Source organism: Esox lucius, chromosome 15 (assembly GCF_011004845.1).
Source record: "Esox lucius isolate fEsoLuc1 chromosome 15, fEsoLuc1.pri, whole genome shotgun sequence".
In the NCBI taxonomy this organism is placed as follows: Eukaryota; Metazoa; Chordata; class Actinopteri; order Esociformes; family Esocidae; genus Esox; species Esox lucius.
Genome location: NC_047583.1, coordinates 24,692,969 through 24,705,491, shown reverse-complemented (window position 1 = coordinate 24,705,491; position 12,523 = coordinate 24,692,969). Strand labels below are relative to the sequence as shown.

At 46.8% G+C, this 12,523-nt stretch overlaps 1 protein-coding gene across 2 annotated transcripts in view; it reads left to right on the top strand.

Annotated features, from left to right (window-relative positions):
* akap6 (A kinase (PRKA) anchor protein 6) overlaps positions 1-11,848 on the top strand; it is a 130,965-nt gene extending 119,117 nt beyond the window's left edge. For both annotated transcript variants that reach the window (XM_034297391.1, XM_034297392.1), the window contains 3 exons: positions 5,513-8,902; positions 9,756-9,872; positions 11,574-11,848. In XM_034297391.1, the coding sequence (XP_034153282.1) occupies positions 5,513-8,902; positions 9,756-9,872; positions 11,574-11,621 (3,555 nt within the window). In that variant the 3' untranslated portion in view covers positions 11,622-11,848. The remainder of the gene's footprint in view (positions 1-5,512; positions 8,903-9,755; positions 9,873-11,573) is intronic.
* The last annotated feature ends 675 nt before the right edge of the window (positions 11,849-12,523 follow it).

Genomic DNA, 12,523 nt, shown 5'->3' with positions numbered 1-12,523 from the left:
GGGTCGGACTGTAAAGATCGCTGGATCAGGGACTGGAGACTGGGCCTCACCTGGTTCTGTCACCGACCTGACCACCTAGACACCTCCGCTAACTTCGGTTCAATCCACGCTATGTTTATCTACTAGCCGCTAACTATGCATTCCGTTTCTCTCGTAATGTTTCAGTTTATGCCCCCTTTAAAGCAGCTGTCCAACTCTAGAATTAGCTATTTATGAGTCTTATTATTCCTCTCAAAGTGAGCTGTCCGGGGCTAAGTTATTTAGGCCTGCGAAATAGAAGGACTATCCGGGTGTTAATGTAGCGCAGTGTTACCGTAATGGACTAATAACAGTGATGTATAAGGCTGGGTAAGTGGGAGTGGGGTACTTGGATATATGGCCTACCAACCAAATGGCACCCTATTCCCTTCATGGAGAACTACATTTGACCAGGGCCCAAAGGAATAGGGTCTCAACAGTATGCAATATGTGGAAGGAGGCGTACGGGGGCCAGTTGGAGAGGTTCCCTTCCCGTCTGACTGAACGCCGCCCTGAACTGTCTCCATCAGCAGGTGATGGTAACGAATCAATGACCGGTGTCAGCGCGTTAAGTGGAGGATGGAAGTAGCTTGATCTCAAGGCCTGTAACCATTCACAACACAGAATACAGCCGGAGGAGCTGTATCTGTGCCAGTTTAATAGAACAGAAAATATATCTTGCATCAACTTCAAATTATTATTCAGAAAGTAATGTATTTTTTTTGTCAAAAATAGAAATCGTCCTCGTCGAGTTTCCGCACCCTTTTTAAATCTCAAAATGGAACAATTATATTTTTCTGGATTACATGAATGTTTTCTGCAAAGGGTGGTTAAAGGTATCTGTGTATGATCTCAAGGATCTCACAATGCAACTTTGTCGACTGAGGACATTCACAGCCCAAATGGGTAACTACTTCTTGCATTGTGCACAGTCAACAACTATTATTACTGGACATATAAGCAAATGTAGTGCTCTGTGTAGAAAATAGGGTTCATTTGGGAGTCAGCATGACCATGAACAAACCCTCTATGTGTATTGGCACAAATCTCAACTCCAAATATTGCTGCTAAAATCACATTGTTCAAGCCATGCGTAGTGTTGTTACGTAAATCATGTGGACATATTCTATAGCCACATTCTGTCTGTCTGCCCTCTTGTCTTCGTTTGGCCAGGACAGCGGCTGGCTACAGCAGAACCAGGTGCACATGGGGTCAATTCATTTGAGTCAATTCGGGAAGTAAATTCAAGTACATGAATTGAAGTGTATGAATTGAAAAATCCCCATTGAGAACTTTTGCCAAATGCAATCCTATGAATCACTATCAGGAATTGACCCGAGCCGTGCTGTGGGGGAAGTTCCATCTTTAGCTCAGCTCTGGTACAAAAGGCCAGGCAGACAGGCTGGGTTTTCAGTTGGCTGGTTGTCCGCCCTGTTATAAACACTCCGGTACAGCAGGGACAGAAGAAGGCCACTATGAATCTGACCTTGCAGGCAGAATGGCAATTTCACCTAGAGGATGTGTCCAGAATAGGGAGGAAACATAAAACATGTTCGCTGGGTTTGTTTATAAATGAAACACTACGCTCAATGATAAAACGACTGTGGTCACGACTGTCCTGGTCCTTTCTCTACAAGCCCTGAGACATTGCTGGCTAGCATGGCTAAACTGTTCTACTGTAGCATTTCTTACATTTTCGATGGGAGTATTTTGAGAGTGCTCATCTGTTGTCATTGCATGAGCCTGCCAGGGATGTGGATGAAAAATATGATGTTTAAAGGCAATTGTTTTGCTGGCAGGATTGGGATTTATGTTGTTTAACCTGTCTTATTAGTTGCTCATCAGGTGAAGTGCTGAATGAGACCGGCTTGTTTGTGCTTGTTTGTTGTGATCATTTAGTATGTGGTACTAACATGTGTTATTTCAGTTTTTCTCAATGAATGAAATATATTAAAAATCTAAATCTATACTATACATTGTGTAATTCGTTGAGAACATAATGACGTAAGAACAGTCAATGAAAACCATGTCCTGGGGTATCTCCTCCCAGACCTGGATCAGGGCATCAGTGAACTCCTTGACAATCTGTGGTGCTACTTGGTGGCGTCGGATGCACGATACATAACTTCCCAGAGGTTCTCAATTGGATTCCGGTCTGGGGAACATGAGGGCCAGTCAATGGCATCAATGCCTTTGTCATCCAGGAACTGCCTACACAATCTGGCCACATGAGGCCAGGCATTGTCCTGCACCAGGAGGAACCCAGGGCCCACTGCATCAGCATAAGGTCTGACGATGGGTCTGAGGATTTCATCCCGGTATCTAACAGCAGTCAGGGAACAGGTGGCTAGTACGTGGAGGTCTGTGCAACCCTCCAAGGATATGCCTCCCCAGACCATCACCCAAACCATTCATGCTGGATGATGTTGCAGACAGCATAACGTGCACCACGGCGTCTCCAGACTTTCACGTCTCACACATGCTCAGTGTGAACCTTCTCTCGTCTGTGTAGAGAATGTGACGCCTATGGGGTCACAATGTTGTCACTTTGATTTGCACCAAAACAGGTGACATCGATTCACAATTGTTAATGCTTCCTAACAGGACACATTGATATCCCTGACGGTTAATTGAATTGGGAAAAGATTACTAATGCAGAAAGAATGGCGTATGAATATCTTCAAACAAAATGCTTAATTTAATGTATTTATCATTTTTCAACTACAAATACAATGATGTTGTACTGTATATACATAGAATTAAAATAAAATACACCAAGCTAAAAAACATTCACAGCAAAATCTAAGCAATATCAAACCTTTATTTTACACATACACCGATCAGCCATAACATTATGACCACTGACAGGTGAAGTGAATAACACCGATACACCCATCAGCCATAACATTATGACCACTGACAGGTGAAGTGAATAACACTGATACACCCATCAGCCATAACATTATGACCACTGACAGGTGAAGTGAATAACACTGATACACCCATCAGCCATAACATTATGACCACTGACAGGTGAAGTGAATAACACTGATACACCCATCAGCCATAACATTATGACCACTGACAGGTGAAGTGAAAATCACTGATAGTCTCATTATCATGGCACCTGTCAGTGGGTGGGATATATTTGGCAGCAAGTGAACATGCTGTCCTCAAAGTTGATGTGTCAGAAACAGGAAAAACGGACAAGCGTAAGGATCTGAGTGACTTTGACCTGGGCCGAATTGTGATGGCTCGACGACTGAATCAGAGCATCTCCAGAGCCCTTGTGGGGTGTTCCCGGTCTGCAGTTGTCAGTACCTATTAAAAGTGGTCCATGGGAGGAAAAGCGGTGAATCGGCGACAGGGTCATGGGCGGACAAGGCTCATTGATGCACTTGAGGAGCGAAGGCTGGCCCGTGTGTTCCGATCCAACAGACGAGCTACTCTTGCTGAAAAAGTTAATGCTGGTACTGATAGAAAGGTGTCAGAACACACAGTGCATTGCAGTTTGTTGCGTATGGGGCTGCTTAGCCGCAGACCAGTCAGGGTGCCCATGCTGACCCGTGTCCAGTGCCGAAAGCGCCTACAATGAGCATGTGAGCATCAGAACTGGACCACAGAGAAATGGAAGAAGGCGGCCTGGTCTGATTAATCACATTTCCTTTTACATCACATGGTTGGCCGGGTGCATGTGCTTCACTTACCTGGAGAACACATGGCACCAGGATGCACTATGGGAAGAAGGCAAGCCGGCAGAGGGGAAAACTTGCTGGGAAACCTTGGGTCCTGCCATTCATGTGGATGTTACTTTGACACGTACCACCTACCTGAGCATTGTTGCAGACCATATGCACACTTTCATGGCAAAAATATTCCTTGATGGAATTGGCCTCTTTCAACAGGATAATGCACCCTGCCACAAAGCAAAAATGGTTTGAGGAAGACAACAAGGAGTTCAAGGTGTTGACTTGGCCTACAAATTCCCTAGATCTCAATCCCATCGAGCATCTGTTGGATGTGCTGGACAGTCCGATCCATAGAGGCCCCACCTCACAACTTACAGGACTTATAGGATCTGCTGCTAATGTCTTGGTGCCAGATACCACAGCACACCTTTTGGCGGTAAAAGGGGGACCTACACAATATTAGGCAGGTGGTCATAATGTAATGGCTGATCAATGTATATCGAGCTGTATAAAAGTACAGTAATACTGAAATGCATTGTAGTATAGCATTGTAACTTTCCTATTGTTTTTCTTACATATTCTCACTATTGATGCCATAGTTGATCTAATGATATTGGGCTGGGCCCACTGCCCAACCACTCACGGAAATGCCATAATTGACAGCATGGTAAATAATTGTGGCACTATTTTATAATATAACATTTTTGAGATACTCAATCACCACACATCTGATCCACTCTTCCTTTGCCCTACAGTAGCTCGGTCCATTCTTACAAATAGCAACTCATAGGTGATCCCTTTTATGCATGAATCAGAACTGATTACTGATTGAACAATTGTGCAATGAAGTTTTGTATACATGTAGAAAATGTGTAAATTCATAGTAGTAGTTTGTCTCAGCTGTGACCAAATGTTTTAATTTTATTTGACTTTATTTACTATATTGGACTTCTACTTTTTCTTTTGTAGAGAGTTGGTTTTACTGTTTTGCAGAAATGTGCTTACCATTTGGATTGTGTGTGAAAGCAATGAGAAATGACTGTTTTGCAAAAAAGAATACTGCTGAGCTCATTAGATTATAATGGAGATCAGCTACACCCCAGTTTCATTAAAAATATCTTAGCAATCTAGAAAAACTTTAACGCTGTAGGTGATGACTTTAGTTCAGTTGGATGAGTTTCCCAAAACGTTCTTACCATTAAGGTCATCTTAAGGGGACAATCTAATATTTAAACCACACCCCTGATTGTTTGATAGTTGCTTGGTGCAGCACTTAGTCCAGTTTTAGCTAGGTATGCTGAGGCTGCTAGCTCAGAGATAATTATTATTTTTGATTTGATTAGACTGATTGATTGTTCTCACAGCTGAAGGTTTTATCCTGCATTAGCAAACCCAGCTTATAGTCATTTGGATTTCCCTTATCAGCAAGAAGAGAATAAACAGAAATCTAATAAAAATTAATTACAGAGGGTGTGCCACCGAGAAAGTTTTAGATTTCCCGTTTATTAGATTAATGAGATAAAAATGGCAAATATAAATCGGCCCTCTCTCAAATATTTACAAGATGCCGAGCAATTTGTCTAATTGTAGCAAAAGGTCTGTGTCTATGCACATTCTATGCACACTGGTCATGTGATCACAAATCCTCCACGCAAAACTGTTTCAGAATAGGGGGTTTGATCTAATATTTAACAAACAGAACAGCCCTTTCTTTTGAATTGATTTCTGAATAGAACATTGTGTAATTTGAATCAAGTTGAATCAATAATCTAGTTTTTTTTATTCTCCATTTTATCTCTCCGGAGGTCCCTGGCAATATCGTGGAGGCAGGGCTTATGGATCTCCATGGTCCAGCAGAAGACTCATGGGAGTGGGATGAAATGGACATGACCATCATGGAGCACATGGACCCACAGGAATTTGATGACAAACAAAATGCTGAATGTGAATCAGATCAAGGATCTCCGGGGGCCTGTTTAGACTATGACGTGTCTGAGTCGAGCCCGTGTGTCACTCAGCGAGGGATGTCCTCGAGAGAAGCATCCAGTGAGATCCCCCTGCCTTCACAGCATCCCAACATCTATCAGGTATACAGCCTGCATAACGTGGAACTCTACAGACAACCTCCCTTTCCCTCCTCGCACAAGATATCTTCTCCAGCCAAAGCTGGGAGAAAGCAGCCTCTTCTGAAGAGCTGGAGCAAAGACTCCTCCTTCTCATCTGTGGAGTCGCTGCCAGACCTCCTTGGAGGTTTGCTTGGAGGTGGGAGGCAAGGGTGCCACGGCGGGGAGTCCACCCGTAGATCAGAGAGCGAGAGTGGGATAGTCAGCGAGGGTGACACGGAGAACACGGCCAATTCGGAGATCTGTATGGACGACCCCAGGAGAGGTGGGCGCGCCTCCCTTACACCACCCACCGGAGGTTACTCTCCTGGGGAAGAGGAAGATGAGAGAGACAGGATGTGTGACGAGGACATTGACAGGATCCTGGAGCGGGCCAACAAGGTAGCACTGTACGGGGACAGCGTGGCCGGGATGGCGCCGAATAAAAGAGACAGCGACCAAAGCCGATGCAACGCTGGGAAGAAGACAAGTGGAGGAGAGGAGGAGGCTGGAGGAGAGGAGAACTGGAGGGGACACACTAGAGAGCCCAACGTTGAGATCCTGATCAACGGACGTGGCCTTGGCCTTGACTCCCAAGAGAAGGGTGAGAAGAGAGAGACACAGGGGAAGGGCAGGAGAGATAGAAAGATTCCCCTTCTGTCTCAGGGGTCCTCCCTCGAGTCCCTATCCACGGCAGGGGAGCTATTTCCATCCACCAAAGACTCTCTGCAGCGTTCCACGTCTCTGGAGAGCTGGCTAGCCCCATGTAAAACCTGGGAGGAGGCAGAGGGAGAAGGAGGCAGCCAGGGAAGCATTATGGAGTTGGGCACGCTCACAGGAGCCACACAGCCCACTGGGGAGCTGAGCCGCAGGACTCTGGAGCTCCTCAAACGCCTGGAGAACATCCAGACCCCGCTACATGACCTCAAGATGACACGCAGCGTCTCCGACATCACCCTGCAGAGCAGCAGCTCCCTGCACCTCCCGGCGGCGCGTTACGGGTCTGGGGAGAGCGGGCGCGCCGGGCGTCTCTTCAGGAGCCGGGGAGGTCCCCCGTCCTCTGTCAACGAGAGCTCTGCGGCGTCTCTGACCGAGCTGAGCAGCACGGAGGACTCCTCTGTGGGCTCTGAAGACCTGGCCGTGCTGAGGAACCGCTGCTGCCTCCTGGATTCCAACGCCTCCTTCAGGAAGCACCTCCACCGGACCCAGGCGGGAGGTCACCGCGGGGGTCACGACGAAGCTGATGCCAGCGTCAGCATGGTGGTCAACGTGTCGTGCACCTCCGCCTGCACGGACGACGAGGACGACAGCGACCTCCTGTCCAGCTCCACACTGACCCTAACAGAGGAGGAGCTGGGTATCAAGGAGGATGACGAGGAGGAGTCTTCAGTCACCTCTGAGGAGGAATACATGGAGAGCTCCTTTTCCCTGGGCCTGGAGTACATGAAAAACGAGTTCCACAACTGGATCCAGAAGCCCTCACGGGTGGAGTCTGGCTCGGGCCGGGACAAGAAACAAGGGGATGACCCTCTAGGGGATGAGCTGCAGTGTGGAACCCTTTCCAGAAACAGTCCTAACACGCTGTCTCTAGGCAACGAGCGCTGTTCCTTCCTGAACCGCTCTGCGCTGAGGCTTCTGGAGTCCCACACTAACAGCAACAGCAACGTGAAGAAAGAGTGTATCGGTACACAGCGTGAGGTGGTGGACACCAACCGGAAAAACGCCACGCGGAGCTACATCAGCCAGTTTGTAGATGACATGGAGAACGGCAACGTGGACAACTCTCCCGTCAAAGGGAAGGACGAGGACGATGAGCTGCTGAGAGAGGAGGGGAGCCTCTTCACCAAGAAAGGCGAGTGCTTCAAGGACTGCTACGCGAATGATTCCTCACTCAACGGAGGGCGGGACCAGAGTGGGGGTATGATGACGGCCACCACGCCTTCCTCCTGTGAGATGCTGTCCCAGCTCCAGGTCAAACAGTCGTCTCTGGAGGGTCAGCTCCGGGGAGAGATCCCCTGCCACAGCTCAAGCCACCCCTCCCCGTCGCTCTCCCCCACGGAGGACTGTCGACGCTCCCCCGAGCACCTCCCCACTCTGCAGAACAACAGCCAGGAGGACCTCTTCTCCTCCTTCCTCACAAATGACCACACCCACCAGAGCAGGAGAGATTCTGTCACCAACCCCGGCCCAGAACCCATCTCAGAGGGCCCGTGCTGCAGCCGACCTCAGCCACCCCCACGCAAGGACCAGAACTGCCAGGAGAATGTGCACAACTTTGTGATGGAGATCATCGACATGGCCTCGGTGGCTCTGAAGAAGAACAAGAGCCAGATGGATGACCAAGAGAGACCGGGTCAAACTGGTGCCCAGATCAGGGACAAAGTCCTGGAGCATTCCCACCGGCCCATCCACCTCCGCAAGGGAGACTTCTACTCCTACTTGTCCCTCTCTTCCCATGACTCAGACTGCGGTGAGGTCAGTGTCTGCCTGGACAGCAAGAGCACCACGCCTTTGCTGTCCACTTCCCCCGATATCCGGGATGAGGAGATGCTGTTTGAGGCCTGCACTGAGGAGGTGTACCTGGGTCCTCCTCTCTGTTACAGCATGGCTGTCACTAAGAGGCCGAAAAGATCCAGTCCCAAACTAATGGACTACTACTCCTCCTCTCCCCCTTCTGCCCAGAGCCAGAGTCAGAGCCAAGCACCTCTGCCCGCCTGCAATGAATACCAAAAAGCACATGGTATTTTTCCTGGAAGTATAGCTGGATGCCAGCTAGAGTGCCATAATGAAGCTTCTTATCTTAATCCTTTACCATGTGAAACCCTGATAGACACTGTTGAATGTTTTGCAGATACTAAAATGCTTGAATCCAATATTCCCCCTGTAATGACTAAGATAAGAGTCTCTTGCTCCAGTACAAATCCTTTAAAAGAGGAAGGCAGCCTCTGTATTAATCCCAAAATTAACTGTCCCCCGATAAGAAGGAGCGATAGGGATGAAAAAGGGCCTGCTTCACAGTGGATGAAACAGAAGAATGTCAGGAAAGGCCGCAGCTCTCTTCAGGAAGTCAAGTCAACTCATAAACAGCAGCAGGTGAGTCTGGACATTACACCCATTACACCCATTACACCCACACTCCTATCTCCACAGAATGGTGTGTATTTCACCTTGTATATCTGGGACTAATTATTGAAGAGGCATTATTATTCAATGCTTAGTTCGCCCCCCCCCCACTCCCACACACCCACCCCCCCCCACCCCACCCCCCTCCGCTTCTCTTCCCCTGAAGTGTCGATGGAAGAGGGATTTGCTTAGCATGCTCCGGTTTAAAATGTTAAGGTCTACAGAACAGAATAATCATAATCAGTCAGATTATATTATGATTCATAAGCAAGAACTCCCGGATAAGAATCATTATCTAATTTCATGACTGAATTAGCATGTGTTTGTGTTCTTTTAAGCGGTTTCTCTATTTCATATGTTAAGTTGCCATGGCTCTTGCTACTCCCTTCAGAAACCTGATGCCTGGCCTTCTATCGTTCCTCTATCATTATTTGTTTGTGTCAATTGGTGAATAATTAAATGATTACCTTGTAAACTGGCGTAATAATAAAAAACATCTAACAAAGAAAGCTAGTAGGTGGGGTAGAATGGGCTAGTGTAGATGGGATCATTCTTTTACGGACAGGAAGTCATCTTTACCAACAGATGTATTATTAAAGCAGTATTCAACAATACTTATTTAAAGGAAAGAGGGAATTGTTCCGTTAATGGTTGTTTTAAGTAATTCATCTTCATCCTTGTCTGTAACAGTGGAATTTAAATAATACGTTCATTAGGAAGAAAATGTAACACCTACAACAATCCAATTCTAACGTGGTTTTGAATTGATTTATTCTCGCTCTCTCACCCTCTCTGTGTCTCCCGCTGTATCTGCTCTTCTCAGTCACCAAGGTCAGGCCGGGGTAGTGGCGAGAACGGGGGCCGGAGCCTGCAGAGCGTGGGCCCCGTTCCTGGCAGCTCACCCGCCTCCAAGGCTGGGACCGCTAGGCCTCAAGTCAGGGTGCGTGTGATGAGCAGCGCCACAACGTGCAGACACACGCGTTGGCACGTCCGAGCACTCACGCAAACACGGACAGACACTAGCGCACCCCCCCGCGCAGCGTACTCCACCTGGGGGAATGGCTGAAGGGCTTCCTTCCTCATTGTAGCACTGCATTTGCACATTGCCTATTTTCCGCCTCGTTCTATACTGCAAGCAAGCACATTCGAGAGGAGTTTGGCCGTTTATTCAAAAAGTGAATTAGTGCGTGGTTTCTCTTTATCCCTTTCTACAGAAACTGTTCCATGATTAGATGTAAAAGCTTATTTCTGGCATTCCTGATGCAGGTGCTTCGTCAAGTGGTCCGACTATGTTATGAATCAAGCTACATAAGCTGTACTTTTCACATTATACCTGAACATTTGCTTGAAAAGTACTTATAATCAAACAGTAGAATGCAGTGGTTTTGGCTTGCATTATGGCCTCTCCTTACTCTATTTCAGTGCTCTGATCAGAATGTGCTGGAAGAATGAGAGCCTTTGGTTGGGTAATCATCCTTCCTTCTTAAATCTGTGTAACACAAAGTTGAAAAATACACCAATGAGTTCACATTATAGTTCCAGTGCCTGCTGAGCGTCCTCCTTATACAGTATGCATTTAGCCCTACCAGAACGATGTTTATGAGTGGCTACAGAAGTATAAATACTTCCTTTCCCTGGCACAACCAAGCAATAACCAAAAATTGTTTCACGCTAACCCTAACCCGCAAGGCAGAAATAGCCTATTTGCGTTGACGCCTTGCAGGGACCAATTTGTCAAGTTTTATTTTCTTTGTACTATCAGATGTAATGATGGACAACACACACACTCTGCCAACAGTGATGTCCTGGATATCTGTTCCATACAGTAGTCTGATTTACAGCTGTATCTGACCCCTGTGCCTCTGCCATGTCTGACCCACCTTTCCCACCTCGCTGCATGCCACATGGCAATCAAAAGGGAACAGGTACAATTAGGCCAATGAGGAATAAAAGGGTCTCCGGGTTTGCGCTGACAGAAATGCAGGCTGTGTTGTTGAGGGATTTGGTCAGAGCGTGATTTGTTGAAATTTCAAGTAAACGCCCTTCATATTGTGTGTTGGAGAATGTGTTCTTGCAATGTAATATATCACTGGCAATTTTTGTTGAGCTTTTAAAATATTTATTAATGTATATTCTGCCAAGTGATTCTGTTAATTTATACTTAATTTATAAAATGTTTTGGCCAACTTAAAAATAAAATGTGCATCTCAAATTGACAGTTTGAAAAAAATATAGAATATAATGACAAGCTGGCTAATTAGAAGACTACAGAAGGATAACCTGGCCAATTAGCAGTCTACAAATGGATAACCTGGCCAATTACTGATCTACAGAAGGTTAACCTGGTCAATTACTGATCTACACAAGGTTAACCTGGTCAATTACTGATCTACACAAGGTTAACCTGGTCAATTACTGATCTACACAAGGTTAACCTGGTCAATTAGTGGTATATTTTTTAGGACCTGTATACATCATTATTTTTGGGGTCCACCCACATAATTCCAGCACAGAAAAGCTGTTGGGTCATATTTCATGTAAATATGGAAACACTGGGGAGTTAAATTTTTTCAGTGAAAGTGAAGAATAAAACACTACTACTTTATTGACTTTGGGATGCATTTCTTTCTTTTATTTCCAGAGACTATCTGGGTGCGTGGCCTCGTCCAGCTCCAAGGCCCAGCAGTGAGACCAGGCTCTGTGTGTGTGCGTGTTTGTACGTATGTGTGTGTGTATGTTTGTGTGTGCGTGCAGTGTCCATCCTGGTGGCTTGTGGCCTGTGCGGGTCTCTCCCCTCCTCCCGCTGTTTCCATGGTGCATGGCTCTGTCCAGCCTGCTACTCCAGCTCCCCTCCCCTTCCTCCTTTCTGAAGTAACGCTGACCCCTGACCTTTGACCCCTCAGCAAACCCCCCCCCCCCCCCCCCCCAAGAGCGAGGGGGCATCCCGACCCCCACCATCCTCTGCTCCTCTAATCCTGTGCCAGACTGGAACTGAGCTACCTCGCTGCTCTGCTGACCAACCCCCCCCCCCCCACCCCCCCCGGTCCATTTCCCACCAGACACACACTTCTTCCGCCAGTTTGCATGGCATTTCTCACTGTCTCACCGGTACTGTATGACCAGCTGCAGATGTTATATACACAGGGCACAAGTTTTCCTTGTTTTGCTGCATCAGAACAAAGTCAGGTCAAGTTTAAAAACGGTCATACTTTATGTGGTGGAGGATTCTTTTGAGAGTGGCCGTTTGGCGATTATTTCCTGGACACAACAGCACTGCTGAGAGTTCCACAGAGTTCTGAGAGTCCCAGCTCCATGGCAACGTGTGTGTTAAGTAAGAGAGAGGGGGAGAAAGAGAGTGATTGTGTTGGCGCTCAACTGATGGAGGAAATGGAAGTTGGACCGATGTCATGAGGAGAGTAGATCTATCTATGCAACACGGCCCGGGTTGGAAACAGCTGAAAAGTGTTGTGTAGTATGAGATTGATGATGACTGTTGACTTAATTTCACTATATACCATTTCCTTTTTTTATTTCCTAAGAGAATAGAGGGAGGGTTCGAGGGAAGGTTTTAAACTTTAAAAATGTGTGCCT